This window comes from Thamnophis sirtalis, unplaced genomic scaffold, assembly GCF_051295495.1.
Source record: "Thamnophis sirtalis isolate CommonGarterSnake01/CBP01778 unplaced genomic scaffold, rThaSir2_p1.2 scaffold_1, whole genome shotgun sequence".
NCBI lineage: Eukaryota > Metazoa > Chordata > Lepidosauria > Squamata > Natricidae > Thamnophis > Thamnophis sirtalis.
Window position 1 is genome coordinate 147,065,038 of NW_028261381.1, and position 25,978 is coordinate 147,091,015.

The 25,978-nt window shown below is 39.2% G+C and overlaps 1 protein-coding gene and 1 long non-coding RNA gene across 7 annotated transcripts; one reads left to right on the forward strand and one right to left on the reverse strand.

Annotated features, from left to right (window-relative positions):
* Positions 1-2,861: 2,861 nt before the first annotated feature.
* LOC106554570 (SERTA domain-containing protein 2) lies at positions 2,862-19,636 on the reverse strand. 6 transcript variants are annotated; one of them, XM_014073277.2, is made up of 2 exons: positions 19,460-19,636; positions 2,862-3,777 (listed from the first exon to the last, which is right to left on the reverse strand). In XM_014073277.2, the coding sequence occupies exon 2, from the start codon at positions 3,771-3,773 to the stop codon at positions 2,919-2,921; it is 855 nt and encodes a 284-aa protein (XP_013928752.1). In that variant the 5' UTR covers positions 3,774-3,777; positions 19,460-19,636; the 3' UTR covers positions 2,862-2,918. The 6 variants fall into 6 exon arrangements, with proteins under 6 accessions (XP_013928752.1, XP_013928749.1, XP_013928753.1 ...); XM_014073274.2 differs by having other exon boundaries at positions 19,413-19,636; XM_014073278.2 differs by having other exon boundaries at positions 19,346-19,636.
* Positions 19,637-19,991: 355 nt separating this feature from the next.
* Positions 19,992-25,754, forward strand: LOC148049768 (uncharacterized). The gene is made up of 2 exons (XR_015698278.1): positions 19,992-20,352; positions 25,531-25,754. It is a non-coding gene; the product is annotated as an uncharacterized LOC148049768 (long non-coding RNA).
* The last annotated feature ends 224 nt before the right edge of the window (positions 25,755-25,978 follow it).

The following is a 25,978-nucleotide window of genomic DNA, read 5'->3' on the forward strand; positions in this document are numbered from 1 at the left end:
TTGGTACTAATTTATTTGAGTACTAATATTTGAGGGGCTGCCACAGAGAGGAGGTAGTCAAGCTATTGATACAGGATAATGAGCAATAGCTGAAGTTACATCCTGATGATCACTGCTATTATGAATGCATCAACCATATTCTAACATTACAGTAGTTGCTTTGTCAATAGTCTAGTTTTTACTCTAAACGGCAGTCTTTGAGGCCCAAATAGTCCTTCAATCTAAGACTAATCAGAAACACTTCCTGGCATTTCTGCAGCCGGTTATTAGTATCGTAATCTGAATGTTTGACTCTACTCCACTTGGTACTGGGCTTTCAGCTTCAGAGAAGCTTCCCTTTATTCCCTAAAGGTAATGCTACATAATGCAACAACTACATCAGGTGACCTGAATCTCATTGCACTTCAAGTTGAGTAGTGGATTGGTTCCAACACCACAAAAAATGGGGGGTGGAAATGAAAGCTGATACTGGTGCAGCTACTGTTATGCAATAATGAGATGCTCAATGGAGGGTTAAGCCCCAATAGATTATTTTAAGATGTCCAACCTACTATGGTAGGTAATCTCCATGCCAAGAACTTACCATCAGAAAATGGCCATTCTATAAGCAGCTTCTACTGCAATTCAGATGAAGATTAGCCAATGTGCATTCTATAGTTCAATTTTAAAAAGTATCTCCTATCTTTCTAGAAAACCTACTTACAAATATTAGTGTTCTCAAAGGTAGGCTTTTTTCCCTGCTGCCTTGTTAAAGAAAAACAAAAGTTAGATACTATGAATATGCAAGGAAGTGTAGATGTTTTGCTTCCAATACTAGCAAACTTTCCAGGTTTGCTAGCATTGGAAGCAATGAGGAGTAGGTGGATAAAGGAAAAGATTTCCCTCGCACATATATGCTAGTCGTTCCTGACTCTAGGGGGAGGTGCTCATCTCTGTTTCAAAGCCGAAGTGCCAGTGCTGTCTGAAGACGTCTCCGTGGTCATATGGCTGGCATGACTAAATGCCGAAGGTACATAAAACTCTGTTACCTTCCTACCAAATGTGGTCCTTATTTTTCTACTTGCATTTTTATGTGCTTTTTGAACTGCTAGGTTGGCAGAAACTGGAACAAGTAAAGGAAGCTCACTCCGTTATGCAGTGCTAGGGATTCAAACTGCCGAACTGCTGACCTTTCTGATCAACAAGCTCAATGTCTTAGCCATTGAGCCACCATGTCCCTCAGTAGGTGGATAGCTACGCATGTTAAAAGTCTATCTGATAGTAGATAGAATGGCAATGTTTGTACCTCCCACTATTTTTAAAACTTATTTACATCTGTTGTGTTGCTTGATCAATAAGTGGTTTATTGTATCATTTTCAAACTTAACTGGACTCCTCAAGGATTCAATGTTAGAACATAGAGTGGCCATGTGTCTTCAGTAAGAAGTGAGCAGGTGCTACTTCTATGACCATGGAACAGTACAGGCTTGTGGTTGGAATGTCAACATTTTGGCAATACCGAGCTGTCCCCAAATGGTGCCAGCACTGAGACAGCCTGCCAAGTAGCACCAAAGCAGGACTAGGACAGGCTTTGTACACAATGAACTGAACACTTCAGCATATTACGTGCAAATGTCAAAAACACAATTTCTTTAATTTTAAGTGTAATTCTTAACAGGCAGACTACTAACTCCCAAATGGCAGCATGATTTGCTGGACTTCTACTCAATTAGAACTTTATTTGGCCAAACCAAGATTAAAAAAAACTGCCACTAAGAAGATACAATCCATTGCAAGCACTTTGGACAACTAAAGTTCCATTTTAAGAAACAGAAATGTACAAAATCAGAGCGATTCTTAGGCAAGCCATATTCAACTCTTACAAATCTCACACAAAGCTGCCAGCAGACAGAATTGCATGGTATACCTCTGATAACACACTATTATAAATTTCCATCATCTAGATTTTATGTATTTCCTTACAATTCAGGATGTGCAAAAGTGGCCTGCTTAAGTGATATATTGCACATAAAATCTAAAATTCCATTTCAGAAAATTAAAATAGCGCTAACTATACAGAAAATACTAAATTGTAAAAAGCCATATTACCTCCAAATTGATGCATGTAATACTGACAAAGTTCTAAAATTGGGACAATATACATATAAATTACAGTTAAATACATAAAATTTAACCAATCAGCAAATTGCTGCGTTTGCTTCTACCACCAGAATATCATCCAAGAAAACTAAAAGATCTGCAGTGTTAGACAAAGCAAAGAATTAAAGCATTTCTGCTAACAGAGGTAGTGCCAGCCACATCCAACCAGAAATTCCTCTCTGATCTAGAATATTGTAATAAAATGTAAAAAGACTATAAAATTTACAAAAATAAATAATTTTAAATGTTTTACAAAATGCAAGAGATTTTGCTGCCAAGTATCTAGAATCTTCAATAAAGGGGAAGAGATCTGTAGTTTCTTAAATACTTTAAAAATATACTGTACTGAGGCTGCAAATCCAGGTATGCAACTTCAGTGAATGCCAATAAAGAATGTAATTTAATACTAAAAATAAATCTTTAGATTTCAGATGTTGTTTCCCCTTATGAAAACCACTGTTCTGCAAATCCTTCATACAGATTAAAAATTGCACATTAAAAAGTTAGAAACACATGAGAAATAGTCCTCATGTATAGCCTAAAAGAGTTAAAAAGATTGCACAATTGATTTAATAAATACTCCATTTTATATAACAGGCTGTCACTTTTTTTTGGTTTATAGGAATTTTAGGGAGGTTTTGAGAACCATGAAAAAGAAAAAATGTCTGTAGCTGCCTTTTCTGGCTTCACACTTTGAAGTTCGTTCTCCTCTGGGACTTATCTTCAAACCAGCATTGTATGGCAGCTTAGGAAAACGTATCTTTGGGCTAGCAAAGGTGTCAGGACCCTACAAGAATTTCCATAATATGGTCTAAATCGGTGATATCACTTCTGCATATTGGGATGTTGTTTGCTGAGGAAGAATTACAAGAAGGGAATGTCTTCAACATTTCTTCTGTTGTTGCCACAGACAGTGTTCTTGGAGGAGTTGGTGAGGGGCAATCAAAGTCTGAATCATACATTGAAGTGTCAATATCTTCAAATATGTCATCAATAGCTAAGTCCTTCAAGTAACTAGTTGAATTTGAAATTTCAAAGGAACCAAATGCACATTCTACTCCTTTCAAGTCTTGTCTATCTTCTTCTAACTTAAGAATTGATATTTCAGAAGTCTTAAATTGATCATCTCCGGATCCGGCTAAGTAAGAAGGTGGACTCACATCTTCCATGAAGTCCAAATCTTTTAGAATAGAGGAAATGGCTGATGACATGTCATTATCTGAAACCATCAACAAGCTGTTTTCAATTGGACTTTCCATAGACCGTGGTTCATAACTGTATGATTCCGGTTGAATAATACCAGGCAAAAAGTGTGAAGGCATTCCAAAGAAATCCAAACCTAAATAATTGGAAGGGATAGTACTTAAACCACTGCACATGTTAACAAACTGTTGGCTAGTTTCTTGTCTCATCTCTTCTTGGATTTGTCTAACAGTATTGGCTATAAGCACCGAACGATGTAAATTTGGTTCCACCAGCTTCTTATATGTCTGTAACTTGGCAAGGCAAACATTGAGCACCAACTGACGCTTGAGCGGGTATGGCAGGTTTCGACTGGAATCAAAGGCACTTGACACACCAGCCATATTCTCTTCATAATCACTCAACTTGCGTTTCAAGCCTTTTCCCAACATGAACCTGGAAGAAAAAAAATGAACCAATGAGCATTTCTGACTGTATAGTATTTATTTTTATTCATTCATCTTCTATTCCTTCATTTATTATGACCTTAGGGGTGGGTTCATATACTTTTTCAGGCGGCTTCCCCTTGACACATAATACAGAATAGTTACATAATATAAGTATGCTGCATCTTCTTAACTTAGACTGATTAATATTGGATAAAGGAAGTAATTTGGGTAAGACAGAATAGAATTTAAGTTTAGATTATTAATACCAGAAAAAAGCATTATGAAAGCTTCAATTAAAAAAAAAACACCAGGAATTCTGGCCAGGATCTTGTATTTAGCAGCATGTAGGCAAGAGCAATTGAAATCCTACAAACTTATGTCCCTGAAAAATTTGTCTCTTTGTTCTTCCTCTGACAAGTGGAGAAAAACTCCTGCATATTGTGCTAATAAAAATGCATATGGTTAATTTTCGTAAAGTATCTAGGATGCAGGATCATAATAAATAACCTCTTTCACAAGTTCTGATTTCAAAGCTAATATAAAAAGACTGAGAATTATTTCTTCTTCCCTTCACTTTAGCAAAAAAATAAAGCATCAATAATCACTTCCTTTTAGGCTCTGCCGGTGGCCCCGATCAATCGGGCCATGTGGAAGCAGCGCAAGCGCTCCGCGGTGCATGAGAAAGCTGCAACTCACCGCTCGACCCTTGTGGGGAGTGGCGAAGCACTCCGGTGCCACTGGAGCCTCTGCGGCAGGACTTGCCTTTGTAAGGCTTGTGCCCTTTGTCTCCTGCTTGCCCGGCAGATTTCCTTTCTGAGTGATGCTTGTCTCACTCAGAGACCTGGGCAACGTCCCACCCTAGGGGCTTTCGGCAGTTCTTTTGCAGCTCAGGGAGCTGTCCAACTCGCATGCGGCTGCTGCGGTAGGGAGACAATTTGATTTTTTGCTTTTTGAATTTTCCAAGTTTATCGGAGATCCAGGATGGCAAACCGTTCAGTTGAGGGACTGAGTCGATAACTGGCCAGTACCTGGTGGACCAGGGGCGTGTCCCAAAAACCTATCTGACTCAGTCCAATCAACGAGAGGATAAGGTAAACCCATCCTGGATACTCCTCCCCTCACTATGGAGAAGTTGGGCTCTTCAATGAATACTTTTAGTATTGATCATGCTCATTGTGTTGGTCCTTCCCCAGCCCCAGCCAACTCAGAAGATAGACTTTTTGAGTCCTGATGAACACCGAAAAAAATGGTTTGAACAAAATTATTACTTGCTCTAACTCTTCTTATATATTTTATTTTAAATCTGCAGCTTGGTTTTAATAGACATTTGAGTTGAAGCAACAAATATTTTTCAAAACAGTAAGGTTTTCCTCATGATTATAATTACACAGTATTCAGAAGAGAGCTTTAAGCAACTCCTGGCACAAAAAAACACTTCTGTTGAAGTTTTTTTTTTTAAAGAAACAAGGTAGAAGTTACAAAGAAAATACAGCTTCTGGAACTCTTAATAGCCCTTTAATAGGAGCTCCATTCTGGATCATGTGCCTGAGAAGAAAGAAGGCCTCAGAATGCAGGCGCACAGAACATTCCAGTCCACAATCAAGCAGTTTTTCCAACATGGATGAACATACGGTAATGGAGATTTTTTCCCCCCCTTGATATTTTTTTTACTCAGCCCATTTCTATACCTGATTTTTCTGTTGTTGGCTTCTTCCCCTACACCAACTTGAATTACCTTGTTGGCAGTCTTGAGCCCATTCAAATAATTGATTTCCAATATTCCATTGGGCTGGACTGAAGAAAATGGGAATGAGTTGGAGTAACAATCCTGCCAAAACTTCTCAATGAAGGACAGGAAAGGAACTCTAATAGCCTTCATCTGAACCAGATGCATAAGATTATAGTTACCGTTACCATCATCAGAAGCCAGAAGGCCTCTTACAATCTCTCCCAACCCCACCTCACCCTTAGCATACGATTCTATGGATTTTATTATATGACCCACCTCTGTTCCATGGCTATATAGCTATACTAGTTGTAGTGGAACGTTTTACCAAAATGCTCATTTCATGCCTTGAAGATCTTTGCCCACTATCAAAGAAACAGCTCAATACTCTTTGGATCAAATGGTGTCCATACTTATACAGTCAATTTATTCTGGGTTCTGGAAGGCAGAGTTACAATTTTTGAATCTCCAGGTTAGCTTGTCCTCAATCACTCTGCCATGAAGGCTGAGAAAACTAAACAGATACTCCAGCAATACTTAAGATGTTACTATACCTGCATTGAAGGTGATTGGCCCTCATAGCTTCCCCTAGCAGAATTTTCCTACAATAATGCTCTGCTCACATTGATTACTATGGCAGATACCCAAGGGTTTTATCAGTGGCTTTGAGGGAGGAGGACACCATCCCAAGGGCAGTTAATTATTTTGCAGGAACAGCTGGCTACCTAAGCCCCATTGAAACAGCAGCTGGAACAGTCTTACAAGAAGGCAGCAAATGCCCATTGATATAAAGGGCTGCCAATTGCAGTAAGAGACAAAGTGTGGCTCTTTACCAAATTCTTTGTTTCTCCTAGACCTAGGCCCTCTAAGAAACTGGATACCAAGTTCAGAGGGCATTTACGGTCCTCTGGCAGATCAATCCTGTGGCCTTTCATTTGCAATTGCAACCCTCCGTGAAAGTCCACCCAGTTTTCCACCATTCTCTGCTTGTCAAACAAAAACCTCCTAGAATCTTATGCTCATAGCACCCAATGCTACTGCCAGTAATTATGGAAAGCGTGGGAGGAATATGAAATAGAAGAAATTCTGGACCCTAGGCAAAGCAAAAGCACACAGTATTTGATGCAGGTATGTCCATGTCCCTGGCTTGGTGCAGCAATTCCACCAATACTTTCCCGAAAAGCCATGAACTTCCAAACACCTAGCTCTCTGCCCTGCCCTACCCAAAGAATCTGTAATTGAAGGATTAACCAGACTGAGTGCATAGCAGTTAGCAATAGCAGTTAGACTTATATACCGCTTCATAGGGCTTTCAGCCCTCTCTAAGCGGTTTACAGAGTCAGCATATCGCCCCCACAGTCTGGGTCCTCATTTCACCCACCTCGGAAGGATGGAAGGCTGAGTCAACCTTGAGCCGGTGAGATTAGAACCGCTGAATTGCAGATAACAGTCAGCTGAAGTGGCCTGCAGTACTGCACCCTAACCACTGTGCCACCTCGGCTGCATAACCCCCATGTGACACTGGTCAGTCCAACCTTCACTTCCAAACAGAAATGAGAAACCTGCCAGTTATCTAGATGTTTTATAGCCAGAATCACCTGCTTCAAAGTATTTTTTTAGACGAAGGGAAGGAAGCCTCCTTTGAAATGGCTTCACTTCCTCCCCTCCCAAGTTCCCGTGAGAAGTCAGATGAGGAAGATGCCATGGAAGAAGGGGAGGGCTGTTTTGAAGATCCTATGGAAGAAAGGGAAGACTGTTTTGAGGAAGGACTGATGTAGGAGATGGGCAGAGCCAAGGGAAGGAGTCCAACAAGAATCAGTTTAGTCTTAGCTTTACCAAGGGGCAAACCATCAGCTGAGAAGATTCCTGTGCAGAGCTTAAGCAATAAATCAGTAAATTTGAACTCTTCACTTTTGGACCTGGTTCTTTGTGCCTTACAATTAGCTGCAGTTTCGGATTATTTCTGAATATCACCACTCCCAATTTTTTCTAAATAAACTTTCAGCTTTGGGGCAGTTTTCAAAACTGCCCAATTACTCACTCTGTACTGTTCCTATTTATACCGGAAAAAAGGTAAGTGCTATTTTTTCATATATATCATCTAAGTAACCAAAAGTCTCTGACAGACTGTGAAGTAAAATAACATACAGGTTTCAAGGCCCAAAGATGGCAGTCCAGTGATAAAGGAAGAACACCACTTCCCTGAGTAGGATTCGAGCTAAAGGAAACCTCATCCAACAAAGCTGAGAATCTGTGTAGTGCAATTGCTAAAAGCACTGTGGATTTCTAGTCTTGCTTTAGGCAGGGAAGCAACTGAGTGATTTGGGGTCAATTATTTGCTCTAAATCCTAGAAAGAAGGAAAAATTATTTCCAAAAATGTCAGAAGAACTGCATAGATTTGCCCATGTAGTTGCTACGAGATAAGACTAAGGCACAATTAAATCAATAAATTCCACAAGGTTAGGTTTCAGGAAGACATATATTTGTTGGGTTTACATTTACATAATTCACCCAAACCAATATGACTGCTAAAATAATTGCATTTCTCTAAATTTGGCATCCCAGGCCCCATTTTAATTTGATCTGCAAAAACCAATCAGGCAGCAGGTCTAATGTTTAATTTACCATATACCCAAACTCTTACATAATCACTACTTAAAGATATAGTAGTTTAAATTGTTTAAAGGGATACACTCTTACAGGTTACCACACTCTCCTAATCAGAGCTCAGAAAATTAAGATGGGACTTAGCATTAAGAAATGCTAAGTCTGAAAACTGTACTAAGGCACAGAATTGTGAGTTTACCTAGGATGAATTTAAACTTTTATCCATATCTATCTTGTGTTGTACTGGGCTCTCTCTGAGCGGTGACATGTAGTTAGATTTCTGTCCAGGCTTAACCCTTTTAATGAAAGTTGGTGAGGAGAACAACAGATCCAGAGGACTCTGGAAAAGTGGATCATCTGGATCCCTTGCAGTCAGATTTTGATCAGTATAGAGATAGCATTGATCATGCCTGCTGGTAGGGAATGGTAGGGTGTGTGTGTGTGTGTACGTGCCTGTGCACTGACATATTCCCCCTGGCTCTCTGTGATCTTTCTGTTGCTTTTGATAGCATTGATTATGGCATCCTACTTAACTAAATGTGGAGATTCAGGGAAGAAGGGAGTGAGTTTCTCCTTTCTCTGGGGATGATTCCAGTTGGTGTTGACAGAGGAGGAGAGACCAAACTTGGAAGCCTTTCACATTGGGGTGCTTCAGGGTCTGATGCTTTTGCCCCTTCTGTTTATAATCTGTAGGAAACCAGTAAATGAGGTACAATTCGAGGTACTGGTTACTACCTATAAAGCCCTTCATATAGCACACAGCCTGACTATCTGAAGTACCATTTATCTTGCCTTTCAGATCCCTTCACTCAAACAATGCCATCTATTGGGACTTAGGAAGCGTGCCTTCTCTGTTATAACACCTCCCCTCTGGAATTGCATCCCCCCACAAGGGTTTCCACCTTGATGACATTGAAAACCTGGCCATTCCCCCATCTGTACTGTACTTGTGGTACAGTAATGTTGAGCTCTTGTTTAAAGTTGCTGAATGAAATCTTTTTGTGAGACATGCATTAAATTTGTTCTCATTTTTTATAGTGTCCCTTGCTTACATTGTCATAACATGTCCAGAGCTGGGTGGCCTCTAATTTGAATGAATGAATGAGTCATCAGAAACTTTTAAGAGAATCTCAAATGGCATTAAACATAGTTTTACAATAACATCACAAGACAGACTTATAATAGCTTTGATTAATTGATGTGGAAATTAAACATCATTCAATGCTTTAATTGTACTTTAAACTAAACATTGTATCTTGCATCTACTGTAGCACTTTATGTTTATATGAATCCCAAACTATAATAGGAGAGGCTAAATGTTTACATACAATTATATAAGCTCTTCTGATGTGTTTCATTCATCCTTTAAATTAAAAAGTGATGGGAAAATTTATGTTGTAAAGGTCCATTTGTAGCTTCTAAAATCTTTTTTTCCTGGCTCTATAAAACACGATGCCAAAATTCAGCAGCAAATCAAACAACTATGGTGCAAGACCATAGTTTGGTAAGAAACAAAAAATGGGAATAGAAGCACTCAAATAAGCTGTTTTTTCATCATTCCTTTAACAAACACAATCCTTATTGTGACATGTCACATTAGTGCATCATCATATGATCCATTACTGGTCTTGCTTCAACCTGCAATTGGTTGATTAGGGTGCTTAAGATTCTTAATTATGTTATTTATGAAATGATCCATTCAGGAGTTTAACCACTTGAAACAAATTAACTAAAAATCTGTCCTTTGGTTGAAAAATAAATTTTGAACTGCCTAATTTTTTATGTACTGTATGTTCATATTATGGCAAGCTACAATTCAGTCAGCTGTTAAAGGAAAAAAAAACTGTTGATTCTGAAGCAAAATGTAAAAAAAATGTACAACTGTTAGCACAGGATAACTATAAGAAATGTCCATCCTTGTGGACTTTCAGAGAGCCAAGGTGGCGCAGTGGTTAAATGCAGCACTGCAGGCTACTGCTAGATCAGCAGGTCAGCGGTTCAAATCTCACCGGCTCAGGGTTGACTCAGCCTTCCATCCTTCCGAGGTGGGTAAAATGAGGACCCAGATTGTTGGGGGCAATATGCTGACTCTCTGCCTATGAAGCGGTATATAAGTCTACTGCTATTGCTATTGCTATTGCTTTCAGTTTTATCATTATAATTGGTGATCTGCATTTGGAAAACCAGATCACATTCTAAATCAGCGATCCCCAATATTTCTGGCTTTGTGGATGGTTTTCAATCAATCCTAGATGAATAAAATGACAGTAAAAGGGTAAGTTTTTAAACTGACTTGATCTGTCTCTCAAAACAATTTTAAGTTTTTTAAACAATTGTCTTCCTGGGACAAAATAATTACTAGTTTATTGAAGCATGTTTATATATTATATTTCATAACTGTTATACATTTATTACAAGCATTATTAATAGCATTATTTGGAATACATAATGGCAACATTTTATGAACTAGTAATGCATTTTACTAATTCTTGCTATTATCTCTTTTTTGTAAAATGCATCAATTAGAACATATTCCAGGGAGTACTGTGAAAAAAATCAGAAAGTGCAGAAATTAAGAATTCCCATTAGTGATGTTCTGACTTCCATAACCTGAATTATGTATTTGATTTATCTGAGCCAACCACTTTAATTTAAAACATAATAAATGGGAAATTAATGTGTTTTTGAAAGAAAGATGTTATATTTTATGTTTATTGTTGATGTAAAGACAGAAGACATAGATAGAATACAATTACAATATAATTGGAGCTGTAAAATAAATGAAATAGCTGGTACAGTCAAAGTAATCTCACAACTAGAGGAATTTGCCTATGTTTTATATTATTAGTATTGGTCATTTAATCTGAAAATTAAGTATATTTGCACTGATATTAAATTTGATTAAATATCAATTACATGTTTACTTAAAAATGAGCATTATGCTCAAAACTATGAGTCACTTAAATAGCATTTTAATTTCTAAATGAAAACAGAAATGAGCAAGAGGAGTGTAGTTAGTCATGGCTCAAGAACAGTTTGAAAGCACACATTATATAGACTGTAGGAACCAAGAAAGTTTGAATCTGACTAACGTCTACATGAGAGCTCACTGAAGAACTACATGTATGCCAGTATGTCTGAAAACTGACAGAGACAAAGAGCATTGACAGAAGGATTCAAAGCCTTCTTTTCCAATGGAATTAGACAGTAAAACAATAAAATGCTAACTCATTTTTTGCAATAAGGAAATAAGTATCAATACACATGTACATACAAAGAACTAGGAAGTTCTTGCTGGCTGACTGCTTTGTGCGGCATCCGTTCAAAGTTACAGTGGTGCTAAAACAAATAACTTTGTGACCAATCTTTGCATTTTCAACTGTCACAATGTCCAATGCCCCATGGTCACATGATCACCACTGCAACACTTTCCAACTTGGCTCGCAACAAGCAGAGTTAATAGAGAAGAGCACTTCATTTAATGACCGAAGGGGAAATAAGATCATGCAGTCAAAAGCCCATCACAATCATATGATTTTCCATTTAGCAAATTCAGGCCCTAGCAACCAAATTACGGGTTCCAATTAAGTAACCTAAGCGAGGGCTACATGTAAACAAAATTACAGTACGCTTAAGACATTCACCTGAACACACCAAGGCTTGAAAGTACATAAAAAGATGTCCCTTCCCAAACTCTCTTTAACTTCCACAGGTTCATTGGGAGATCTGAATGAAAACAGTATTTCCCCATTGTTTGAATGTGAATACAGCTTTCCATCTTTATAGAATATTTAATTAATATGAATATGCAAGTTGTTAATTTTATTACACTGGTACGCTTCCCATCTTGCCAGAAGTGACTCTAGTGGCTTATAGACATTCTGTTAAAATGCACTATAAAACAATAAAGGATCATAAGTTTAAAATTCAATTAAAACTAACCAGGATGAAGAGGGAGGTAGCAAAGTATGCAGAAGGAGGAGGTGAGGTGCTATCTACTCCATTACCCATCTCCAAAGTCGTTAATAAGAAAATATAGCTCCTCATGTAATCTGGGACCAGAAAGAATAAAGGACAGGATAATCTAGTATTAACTCATTTTCAAGGAATCTTGCATTCAGCAAACACCTGAATACATTTTTCAGTGTTTTTGTTTATACACTTAAAGTAAGATTGGTTAAGAAGAAGCTCCAGTCAGCACTTCATTGTTTCAAATGAAGAGTTCAGCTGCTCTTTAGTGGCCACATGAAAGAATGTCAAAAGTGCTGCATGTGCAAAAAAAATTATGAATCAATGTAACAACACTGACTTATTTCAAATGTGTATTACAACAGAAAAACAAAAGGCAGTGTCTAAAGTGGTGGAAGCAAGGACAAATACAAGAATATTTTGTTTAATGCCTACCTTTCTTTGGCCTACTAATTTTTCCATGACTGTATATAGCCAGTGTTTTCCCGAAAATAAGGCCTAACAGAAAATAGCCTGATTTTTTTCAGTGTGCTTTTAATATAAACCCAATCCTAAAACAGTGTCTGGCAGCAGTTGCAGCCCGCACAGTACAGGTTATAATCCACCCTTGGCTCCCCACCTGCTCTGACCCACTGACTCTCAGCTTTCCCACGGCCCATGTGGTGGGTCCGGATCATGTGCCCCCACCCACGTGTCTGCCTCTGTCTGCTGCTTGGACAAGTAATCAACTCACCTGTGCTGCATGGGCTGGGCAACCCCAGAGTACGCCAACCAGGGGCTGGCGGGCTGCAGCTGCTGCCAGACACCATCGGCCCCACGTGCTCACCACCTTTTGTGCACATGTCTGGGGGTGGGGCACTCAGCCAAGCTGATCACCCTGATATTGTGTTTCCCTGAAAATAAGTCTGGATCTTATTTTTGGGGAAATGTATGACAGCACAAAGTTAAAACTACAAGTTAGAATTACATTATTATCCAAAATGATTATGGTAAGGTATATTAATGATAACTTGATCCAGTTATTTGGTGTGCACAGTGATCCAAATTCAAAGTAAAAAATATAATTCAGAACTAAATCATATATACATTCATGCACTATGGACCAAATGGCTAACTATTTGTCAGGTAAATCTAGAATTGCTCCAGACAGCAAGATGGGTAGTATCTATGAATTTTTGGCCCTACAATTATATTATGATACATTTTATTATTAACAAAAGAGATTTTTATATAATTTCAGTTTAAGATACACTGTCATTAATATAAATGATTGAGTTACTGTATATTAGTGGACAAATAGCATGAAAACATTCATAAATTCCAGGAGTACTTTATTTTAACACATTAATTTATATTTGATTTTACAAGAAGTACCTTCACCAATGCAACTTTTTCTGTTAAAAGTAGACTGACAGTTAATTTCAACTAGATAACCAATATGGATTTGTCAGTTTACAAATATGTTTTATCTGTAAAGATTTTAATGTAAATTACACTGAATGGGAGCAATTGCAAGAAGATTTGTACACTGGTAAACAGTTAGAAAACTCAATGGAAGATTATTTCAATATACATTTACAGAACTGAGATTACTGTATGGATAGAGATGGAAAGATTTGATATTACCCACTAAGGAGGAATGACAGATTTTGCTGCAGGATACATTGACTTCTTTGATTATAGAAAACACATCTATATTTATTGGTGATTTTTTTTCATAAAAAGTGAACTTGTGATATACAGTGTTGAAGATTAGACAGCATAGATTATGGAAAAAGTGATATAATGTAAGTTTAGAGAGATCAAAATATATTTGTATTTATAACTGATGTGAACAATATAGGACGCCACCTGTTGCATTTTCTTTCTTTTCTATTTTTACTTTTCTTGTACTTTATTTCTTCCACTCTTACTTTATAATAATTTATTAGATTTATTTTTATGCTTAAAAGTTTTAATAAAAATGTATATAGATTTTTAAACAGATTTTTAAACTGCAATCCTAAATATACTCATTAGGAATAAAGTCTCACTGAAAACAATGGGAATTACACTTAAGTAAACACCTTTAGGATTCTGCTTGTAACATCTGCTGAATCTGTTCTCATTCCTACAATTTAGTTCTCTTAGATTTTAGGATCTCATTCACTTTTAAAGAGGAAGAATAAGCCCAAATAAAGAATATATCCATTCATGTAATTATAGGTAGCCCTTGAGCTATGATGGAACATTTAACACCATTTGAAGGTTTAATAGTGCTGAAATATGTGACATTTGACCAGTCCTCACACTTACAACCATCACAGTGTCACTGCAGTCATATGATTAAAATGTGGGTGGTTGGCAACCAGCATGTATTTATAGTGACTACTGCTCAGGCTCACATGAGCCTGAGCAGTGACTCAGGCTCATGTGATCACCATTTATCACATTCCTAGGGAGCTACCAACAAGCAAATGAATGGAGGAACCTGGATTTGCTTAATGACAGCAGCAACCAAGTAGTAAAACTGCATCACACCTGATTTTTTAACCTTGGGTTATATACAGCATAGCAAATAATTATATATCAATGTTCCCTACTAGATAACTATCACCACTGCTATTCATCACACATAAGGAGAGTTGCAACTGAAAATAGCCCTAATAGCATAGTTGAAAGTCTCAGATTAAGTTGATATGCTTTTAAATCAGGATTGGGTTCCTGCCGGTTCGGTAGAAGAGGTTCCACAAATCTACCGTTCCGTTTAGAACCTGTTCCTCTGGTGGCATAGTACTGGAACGCTTGGCTCGCTCCCCCCGCCTGACGCGATCTCCTTTCATTCTCCGTCTGCCTCATTCACTCGTTCGGGCAGCAGAGAATGAAAGGAGATCGCATAGCCGAGGGCAAAGGAGCCTGCAGCCTCCTTCATTCAAAAGTTCGGACAGTGGGGATGGGGTTTTCTCACACACCTTATTTCTTTCTCCAATGGCGTGCGAGAAAGTCCCTCCATTGCCCAAACGTGTCCCAGAACTGTGCCGCGAGATAAGGGAAGCAGGTCTTGGGAGAGACCTTCCATCCCCCTCCAGAGAGCCCATGCTGAAAGAGAGGATGCGGGCTAGTTTGAATCCGGCCGAGCGGACAGTTTAGTGGCCCGCCTTCTTTGCTAGTTCGGGTGGGTGGAGAAAGAAGGCATGCAATAGTCGAGGGTGAAGGTGCTCCCCTTTGCCCTTGGTGGCAGGGGTGTTTTATCCCAAGCCTCCTTTCTTTCTCTGCCTGAGACAGAGATACACACAGTGAGATAGGGAGGGAGACAGTGACAGACAGACACACACACACACAGAGAGAGTGAGAGACAGACAGACACACACAGAGTGACAGATGGGAGAGGGAGGAGAGAGAGACAGATACAGAGAGAGAGACAGACAGACACACAGAGAGAATGACAGACAGACAGACACACACAGAGACAGAAAGTGACAGAAAGAGAAAGAGAGAAAGAGAGAGAGAAAGAAAGAAAAGTAAGTAAGTAATCTTTATTACAGTCAAAGACCAGCAATATACATTAGTTTTTACACTATGTTAAAAAATACTAACATTAAAATATAATTAAAAAGTATTGACATTAAAAGTGAATAATAACATAATGGTCCAAAGATTGTTAAAGTTTTGTCCAGATAATTGGTACAAGATGGTACTATACTTCTGTAGCCAATTTTTTTCTTATGGACATTGCAGCAGCACAGAACTTTGCCACTGCATACGTGGTAGCCGGGTTAGTGTCCTGGAGGAGAAAGCCTAGATAAAAATGGTCTGCCCTCCCTGGCAGTCTCTCTAATAAGGGGAGAATATGTGCAGACCTACAAGCTCTGTATAGCTCGCAGTGTAATACAACATGTGAATTATCTTCCACTTTCCTTTATCACATATACAAACGCATTCTGCTATAGGTGTTCTCTTATACCTGCCCTGGAGGAGTGCTGGAGGAAGAATGTTAAATCTGGCTCTGAAGAAAGCTATTTGCTTTGGGGAGATCAGGTCATTTAGATATCTTGCCAATTCCCACACACCCTGTTTAATTCTGTCCCTACTGTGGAGAGGCAACCTATTTAGTTCTTCTTGGAACTCCATGTCCCTCATTCTATTAATTACTACTTGCTTTGCTTGCTCAAAGCCTAGGGACATTAAGAATAAGAGAAAGAAAAGAAAGAAAAAGAAAGTGGGAGAGAAAGAGATGAAAGAAAAAAAGAAAGAAAACTTATGACCACAACTGAGCCCAAATTTTGGTTGCTAAGCAAGAGCATCATTGAGTTCACCACATTTTTCAAGTTGGCCACGCCCACCTGGTCACATTACCGCCGAGCCACTCCCACAAAACAGGTGAAACCTACAGAATAGGTTGTAAAATTTTTGAAATCCACCACTGTTTTAAGTGTATAAAATCTCACACTTAGGCATCATGCATACTCTTCTACCAAACCATACATAGTGAGGCCAAAATAAAAATGTAGCACTGAAGTATTCTCCACTCCACAAATATAGGAAGACTCAGACAAAGCAAAATTCTGTACTGTACTGCATAAGATGCTATGAGTTACATAGGCCATATTTTCAAATTTTATTATTCTCTGCTTTTACTTTTTTTAGTCTTTAATTTGGAATCTATTTTTTTATCAAGTATAACACCTACGAGTAAAACAAATACTACAGGACAGAAATATGTGTCTGCTTTTAGAAATTGCCTGTAATGTTGACTACCAGCAAATAGACAAAGAATATAAATGATTAATTTCAGATAGTATTGCTTATTGTAGAAAACTCAATAATTTAAAGAAATGTAACAACTTTAAAGTAGTGTATCCCTTAATACATTATTTTAAACTTAGCATTAATGAAGTGTTTCTAACTGTTGAAATAAGGAACCAAAGCAGTGAGAAATTGTCCTCTTTCTGCGTTTCATTTTCTATTAAGAGTTAAGACACAAGGGGTAGTGTATTCAAAATGAAACTAGAAGTTCTTGGAAGCTGTTGCATGCACCTCCCACAATATCAAGATTTAGTTTACAGGACTCTTATTTTCTGGATGATGAAAAATAACCTCTCACTCCAGACTGAGAACTATTTAAAACAAAACAGACAACCTCATTACAATTCTTCTCCTAAGGATAAAACTACACCTGTGTACCAACAAATTTGCAAACCTATTCAAACTACTTCATTTCTTAAATGAAAAAATATCTCCTTAAAATTTCTGTTGATAGCAAGCTTCTTCCCAAATTTTTCATCCAATTATATAGTTACAGTTTTATTTCAGTCCATACCATAGATAGGCCCACTTTAAAGTTAATCACAAGATAGTTTCCAGCAAAAGATGAATCTCTTTATCCTAACCTTAACCCAATAACTTTTTCCTATTGATATTTTCTATCTCCGATCTGACCATTCTTGAGGAGCACTTCAATGTTTTTTCATTCATATGCCACCGATGTTCTAAGTCTCAAATAATTTCCACGTCTGCTTTCTAGCCATTCAGCTTCTATTCTGTGCCTAATCCTCCCACAATTTCTTTTAATAAGCCCCACACAAATTTAATGTATCTTACAGTACTGCACTTCTACTTTTAAATGCAATTATTTTCTCTTCAAATATGCAGTATTAACTAGATTTTTAATCAGTTGTTTTTACATAGTCATTATAGCCTTCATTTTAAGATACAGATCTCATGAACTGTGAACATCCATAACCCCAAAAGCATCCCAGAATCCCCATTTGTGTGATCACTTCTTCAGAGCAACAAAAATATTTATTCCTAAATGCTCAAATAGATAGAAACTGTTTGCATATTTTGCGTATTTCTTTAAAATTCAATTTTCTGTCAAAAGCAGAATTTAAAGCAGCCACCTCCAAAATAAAAAAAACAAACAAGAATAATAAGAACATTAGTATTTTATCATTCACCCACAAAGAAACCAGTAGGATGTTTCAAATCACCTGAATACAACTTTATTCTTAGTTGGCCAACCTTGCATAAGTTTGGAAGTTATGTTGGGTGTGGTCAGGTTAATACTTGGATGGAGACCATCAGAGAATACCACAGTTATAATTCTCTGGTTAAAAGCTCACTTGGAGACCCCATACCTTTTAAACAGCCCTAAATTTATTTCCTGGCATTACTTTTTCCGTTTTTAATCAATCTTCAATTTACATGGGATCTTATTCAGCTACCTTATATAAATGTTTCCAAAAACAATACTCTAAACCTATTCTACAATCCCAAAGTTTTTATTCATTATATTACAATATCCCACCAAGAAAAGAGTGTTTCCTGAAAATATGCTATGTAAACCCAATCTCTTTGTCAAGATTCACCTCTTCAAATATTGCAACAGAACATTTGTAAAGTACCCCTCCCTGATTGCTGGATTCCACTTCCATACACACCCCTTCCTTCATACTGTATTCCTAATACTCATTGGTTGAAAAAAATGGCCTCAAAAGTAACATATTTTCTATATATCTTTTATATATGACCCTAACTAGCTAAACCAGAGCACCCCTCTTCAGAAACAAACCTCAGTTGATTCTCTACTGCTTTCAGTCAAATAAACCTACTCCATTCACGCCCCACCCACTTTTCCTAAAGCCTTCATTCAGCCCCACAAGCCTGCCACAAAATTGTTTCAAATACCACCCAGAGCACCAGCAGTTTCTTCCTCCCCATTCGTTCAGTGGGCTCCTCAATTCCTCCCACTAATTTTACTTGGTTTTTTCTCCTCTTTTAGCAGCAGACTCTTTGATCCCCCCCAAGCCCCCTAATTTCCTCTTATTGGCAGCTTTTGTGAATCTCAGCCTGATACACACCATCATCTTCCTCTTATCCATCATTCTCTCCCAGTCTTTCTTATATAACTGTAGTTCCTTCCCCAAATCTGAGCCCTCCAAATGTGATCTGCAACCCCTATTATCGCAACCAAAAAGATGGCAATTATCATTCCAAACATCTAAAAAATGTTTTTTTTTGGGGGGGGGGGAATTACTTCACCTCACAGTGCCTGTGTATGACGACGACTTGCTCAACGTAGTTATTTCCTTTACCCAAGCAAGCTTCTCCCAGACGATTCACACCATCGTTTGTAAGGTGCCCCTCCCAGGCCCCTAATTTTTTAGTTTTTCTGGCCGAGACATCCCCAATCATAAGTTTCCCCCGCCACATTCGCCAGCCTCTATTTCCTTACCAACTCCCCGAGATACCCAAAATGCAGGTCTCTTTTTAGTTGTAACTCCTGACCTCCACCTCTCAATTTAGCTCTTTCCTCGCCCTGCGCTGCCGCGATCAGCCCGCACTTGGCTTCCCGGAGCACCTTTCCGGACACCTTGTCCCCGTGTCCATCGACCCCGCGATCCAGACCTGAGTTCAGCCAGCCAGCCAGGCTGCTGTTAGGGCTCCAGAGAGAGTCGAGGGACACACGGGATCCCCTCTCCCTCGGCTGGGCGGCGCGGCGCAGCGCTGGCTCCCAACCCAGCCAGCCGGGATCCCTTAGAGGGGCTGGGATGGCCGAATGCTTGCGTGCTGAGATGAGGAAGGAGGAGACGAGCGCGGGGGGGGGGGGGAAGAGGAGGAGGAGGAGGAGAGGGCGGTGGCAGCAGCAAATGAGCCCCACCCCCTCCCCGCCAGATCTCGGCGACAACAAGAGCCGTTGCTCCTCCCCCGTGCAGGAATAGCCCTGGACTCAGAGGAAGGAGGGGCGCCTGCACGCCCACTCTTCCTCGTCCTTCTCGAGCTCTCCTCGCTATTGGCCAGCTACGCCCCACCTTGCCCAGCAACCGATTTTTACTGGCTTTCTGTTCGCGGGGTCGGCTTCGTCTCGGAGAGCAACTCTGAGTTAAAAGAGGGCGGAGCTAGACTTGGGCGGCCGTCCAATGAAATATTCACCCGCTACTTCTTCCTCCCTCCTTTTTTCCCTCCACCCCCACCCCCTTTGCTCAGCCGCGGCTTCTCCCAGAAGATCTTTGCCTCCCTCGGGGAGGAGGGGAGCCGTTTTTTGATGGTGGAAAAAGGGCAAGTGAGGCCTTTCGGCAGCCGGATACGGACGCGTTTATTTAGAGACAGGCCTTTTACTCATTTCGGTGGGAGCTCCTCCCTAATAAGCACGTTTAGGAATACCGTACAGCCGTATAAGGCAAATCATGCCCATTTATCCAGGGTTCCTCTCGTGCCACGTTAAACTCCCTTTTGCGAAGCGGCCTTTTTTACGCGAGTTCACCAGGAAGAAGCAGTGGGGACGCTGCCTCAAAGCTAAGGTAGCAATCCGGGAGTAACTCAAGTCATTGAGCCCAATTTTAATCCCATGAGGAAATCAAAAAACGTAGAGGGTCTGCGATCTTTGCCCAGGCCTGAACCCTCAAAATAGCCCATCTCTCCTCTGGTTCTAGCTTAATGGGGAGTGGTGGTGGTGATGTCACGGTTTCCCTAAAGCTTTGGCGTTCCACAAGAATTCATCTTGAACAGAGTTAAAAACACCTCAGGCTGACGCTTCAAGGATCCCATTTCAACAGAGGCGCTGAGGAAAAGTTAGTACCAGTAATGGCGCCGGTAAAGGCACACGTCCCCAAGTTAAATGGAACTTATTTATCCAGGAGGACTCACTACGTGTGGCGGTTCACTGTATTTTATGTTTAATTCCATAATTATAAAATGCTTTGGGTGGTGGTGGTGTAGAATTGGATTTGGATTGTATAAAATAATTGTTGGCTTTGTGGAAGCAAGTTCTTCCTATGAAACAATTCCATCACAGTTGCTATATTTTACATGACAATGTTTATTTGCAGATAAACCTATTTTATATATTATTGAAATGTAGTTGAAATTGGACAAAAGTGTGGCCCACAGAGATTTGCTATTCTAAGATTCAGGTCAAACAGCAGCCACTATGTCAGAGAGCTGAGGAGAGGTAATCTTAAAAAAAAAGCCTATAAATGGGTTGTACACTTCAAGTGATGGACTGTGAGTTCCTATAAATGAAGTTAGCGTGTGGAGACAAATTGAGGATTTTTTTCTCATATGCTGTTCACCTACTGCCTGCAAGATCCATTCCTGAGGTCATGGACCTTGGTTCTTGATGGGTTTTGTTGACTCCCCAACTTTTACTATTGGAGGATTGAACTTCAGTGCCTGGAGACTAGTTGCAGAGATGGATCTGAAAACACTTAGAAGTTGTTGCATTGCGTAACATTGAGTTTGTTTCAGGTACTTGCAAGCCTGACACACACGCAGGTAAATGTTACCTGTGCAGATGCTGTGTGATCTGAAACGTGAAATTATTATTTTGAGTACTTTGACATGGTTGCAACCTAAGACCTCCATTGGTGGAAGGACCAATTAAGATGGTCTGTCCTAAGCATCTTACAGATCTTGGTTAATTACTATAGGGTTGTTTGGATTTCCTAGTGATCTGGTAGATAAATAAGATCTTACCAGGGAAGGAAGAGGAATTGAATTCTCTGCTATTTGTTTTTGAAAGGGGTAATTATGGAAATTATTCTAGCTACAGAAAAATTAAGGTCTCTTAGGCCTAAATAAATCTTTTTGGAGAAAATTTGAGAATCAACTAGCCCATTTTCCTTATTCTTATAATATACTAAACTGTATGCCCCTTGTTCATTTTCTTTTGTCATGCTACGTTATGCATAAGAATCATTATGCATAATGTAGGAGAAAACATGGCTGTTGGTTAGGATAAGCAAAACATTACTCTCCCTAAATTACCTTCCCAAACAATAGGCCATGTCAGCTCACTGATAAAAGAACTTAGAAGGCCAAGCAATGTTGATAAAGCTCAGAAAAGATACTGGGAGGCAAGCAAAGGCTTTGGGAAACAAAGCCAATATAAGATAAGGTCCCAAAAACAATTCTTTAGAAAAGAACTATTTACTAAAATATTCTTGTCAATACATCACCATTTTTCTAGTTCTACACTGTTACTACATTAAAAACTGCCCCATATATGCACCCATCACATGAACCATTCACATATATGTTTAAATCATGTTGGTTAATCATATGTATATTTTTATTTGCATAACCCTATATAAACCGATTTCATCTTCAGTTCTTTTTAGGTTTCCTTTAGTTGAGTAAAGAAAAGAGAGAAATCTTGTGTGCTACTTGAGGGAAATCTCTGTTTCTTCCAAAATAAAAAGTTTTATTGGACCCATAGTCCCTTCACTCAAACGGAATGTTCAGATATCAAGAAATATTCAGATATTAAGAATGTTCCCACATGTTGTTTTACCACCCGATTTGGTTTTGTTAAATAAATACACAAAGAAATGAGGGAAAGAAAAAAAGGGTTAAGAAATGCAGATTAACATTAGAGATTCATGCCCTGAAAATTCTGTGATACCAAAGCTTTTCAATTACTGATAATAGATGGCTTCCATTTAACATTTCCATTGTTTCATAATGTATACAGTTAGTCCTTGATTAGCAACAATTAGGACCAACAACTCTTGCTCACAAAATCACATGACTATAATAGACTTACAACTTAGAGTTAAGGGTTAGGGATGTTAAGAGCTAGGTTAGGGTTTGCTAAACAGTGTTTGCTAAGTGCAAAATCGTGATCATGTATGGTTTTATTTCTGCCTTCTGTATTAACTGCTCATTACAAGTTGGTTATGAAGCATACAAATAGTGATCAGGTGACAGGATGCTGTAGTGCGTGGCACGACAAAACTGCGCTCGTCAAAATAGCGGTGATAAAACCGCGTCGCTAAAGCCGCAACGTCATCACTGCGCGTCATCACCGCCGCGATAACAGCGCAGAGACAGAAGGGCGCTTTAAAACAGTGCGGCGGCAGAAAGCCGATTTAAATTAAGGTAAGTTTTAGGATTAGGTTTAGGGGTTTCCTTTAGGGTTAGGTTTAGGGTTAGGGTTAGGGTTAGGGTTAGGTTTAGGGTGCTTCGGAAGGCGCGGATTTGCCCTCCGCCCTTATGTCAGCGCGGTAAGGTCGCATTTGCTTTAGCGATTTGGACGGCGTGGATTAGCACTCACGCTTATGTCTCCGCGGATAAGGGCTTCGCGGTATTGTGGTGGAACCGCTGTAGTGGTCTTAAATGCAAGGATTGGTCACACATCTATTTGTTTAGCACCATCATAACTTCAAATGTTGCTGTACAAGGTTGTTGGTAAGCAAGGATGATAATCATCAGATTTTACTCCCAAATATATCTCCTGCTGATTGCAAACGATCAAGAACAATATAAAGACAACAGTCGTTTAATACAAGTAGATGCGAAAGGATTTCGGGGCAGAAACAGTATAATGCTGGAGCAGAGGCTTTCAGAATACACTGCTCAAAGTTCATATTGTCCAATAATGATGATCATTGTTAACCTGATCATATTTTCAACTGGTCTTTCTTTACTTCTATTTTGGAGGAATGGTAGTAAACTACTTGTTAAAAAGCAGATTTTCCAAAGACATTACTTTCCAGCAATGGGATGTGTGTGTCTAGGTAGTTTAATCCTTGCATTTCAAAGCAATGTGAATTATCCGAACATTTTACAGTGTGGTCTTGTCCCCTGTGATCACAGACAATTATTTCCCTAGTTTTCATGCAGGAGAATACTGCTAAGTTAGGAGATGAGGATGCTAGTTTCACCATGGTGGAGATAGAAATCATTTAGTAAGAAAGTGTTTTACTAGATCTTCATCCAGACTAGCAAGGTTTTCTTTTGAACAAGCCAATTGGAGCTGGTTTGTCCTAGCATTGGTCAACCATTCACAGTTTCAAAAGGAGAAAGATAATGTTTTCAGTTAGGAATAGTTTTGCCCATGAAAATTTCCATATGTGGGACATCTGGCCATGAGAAACCAGCATTGCAGTTTTTTTTGGCCAATTGAATTTTAATATCTTGGTTCCACCTCTATACAGACAGAACTTTGTGGATTTGGGATGTGGATCTGTAACTTTACAATCATAGTTTTGTAAATATTATTGTCATCTGACTGCTGAAATGAGTATCCATGCTAGAATCTTATGAGAGGAGCAAATCCCATTTAAAAAAAAACAGTTACCAGGTTCTTTGCTACAGTGGCATCCACACTGTGATGGGTAAGATGCTTTTCTGCAAAAGTACAGATGGTTATCAATAAATAATAAAGCCCATCAGAATGATATATAAGCTCTACTTTCCCTTAAACTCTCAGAAACGGATAAAGAGTTTACCTTGTACCTCCATGTACTATATGAGGTTTTACACAACTTCCAGTACCACCTTCCAGAAAAGGAGATGAAATTTATTTTTAACCTAGATAGAGGCTAAACGTAGTGTATTGTATGTAGTCCCAAGTACAGTTTTCATGAACAAGAGCTGTACTGCATGGAGTATAGCAATAGCAATAGCAGTAGACTTATATACCGCTTCATAGGCCTTTCAGGCCTCTCTAAGCGGTTTACAGAGAGTCAGCATATTGCCCCCAACAATCTGGGTCCTCATTTTACCCACCTCGGAAGGATGGAAGGCTGAGTCAACCCTGAGCCGGTGAGATTTGAACCGCTGACCTGCTGATCTAGCAGTAGCCTGCAGTGCTGCATTTAACCACTGCGCCACCTTGGCTCTTAGTAAGATCTGGCTATGGACCTCTGAAAATTTCTAATAAGGTTGAAGCTACTTACGTATTCTTTCCTGATGATCAATGTAACATTCCTTTTTGGTGTTCTGCAACACTCAGTCTAGTGACTGAGAAGATAACTTCTTTGTGCAGAAGTCAGGAGGAATACAGATACTAATTGTCTTGATGGATACAAGGAGCATACTAGACAAACAAATATTGACCTCCATTTTTTGCATGAGATTCTTCCTACATGATAGAAATCAAATGTGGAACCTTGAGCATCAGTCTGGAGGTTGCCACATCCCATGGGAGCCTGCTCCACATCTTGCATATAACTAATAGTAGTATTCCTGAACGCAGGCTCCATCTTGTAGACATTTGAGGTCTTTTGGGATGAACTAGATTTGAGTAGTAAGTGGAGATTGAATGTCCCCCAGGGGAAAAGGAGCAGTGTTATAAGCTGTTGTTGATTATAAATCCCCTTCCCCTTCCAAAGAGTAAAGTGTAAATGTATGCAGTTGGATACACTTCCAAATGGAAACAGATGTTGCAAAATTCTGAGATCAGAAGTGTTGTTGAGGGAACCAGAACTCCTTGGTAGATTTTGTATAGGTTGTCATTTTTGTAGATATTTAATGGCCAACATAAATATATTGTATAAGTTCAAATGGAATTTCACTGGCAAGATCTGTAGCTGGGATATGACCTATTTGTCAGGCCTGCATTTATATTCCTTTTAGAATTTTGGCCTGCCACACTTTCTCTTATTTCATTATGCTTTTTCTTTAAGTATAGTCAATGGGAGGGGGGATTAGAAGGAGTAGGATTTTGAAATATATTGTTTTTCATTCTTTGCTAGAAGCCAAGGTAATCCTTTGTCTCCACACCAGTACACCTGACCGGAAGAAGCTGGGCATGGACGCCAGCGTGGAAGAAGAAGATTGGACCATGTGATGGACTGTGGGTGTGGGGACAAGATCATGAACTTTTAACTGGATGGGATTCTGATGTAACTTCCAGAGTTGGAATCCCCACAGCTATGTGCTAACATGCCTGTCTTATTAAATTGGAACTTTAAGCATAGTTTTGCCTTCGACTCTGATTTAATTCTGCGTGGTATTTGGAACGCTAACACTACTATACTCTAGGACCTGAAATGTTGGAAGCAGGTAATCAAGAATCAGGTACTGTGTTTTTTGGATTTTAAGATGCTCCAGACTATAAGACATACGTAGCTTTTGGGGAGGAAAACAAGAAAAAAATCTGCCTCTGCCTCTCAGCATCCATCCGGTATTCATCTGAGCCAT

Excerpts from the sequence above, each read along its gene's own strand:
- LOC106554570 (XM_014073274.2), bottom strand. The coding sequence starts at position 19,441 with ATGGACACGGGGACAAGGTGTCCGGAAAG. Across the intron at positions 3,778-19,412 it reads GGGACAAGGTGTCCGGAAAG|GTTCATGTTGGGAAAAGGCT; the intron begins GTGCTCCGGGAA and ends TTTTTCTTCCAG.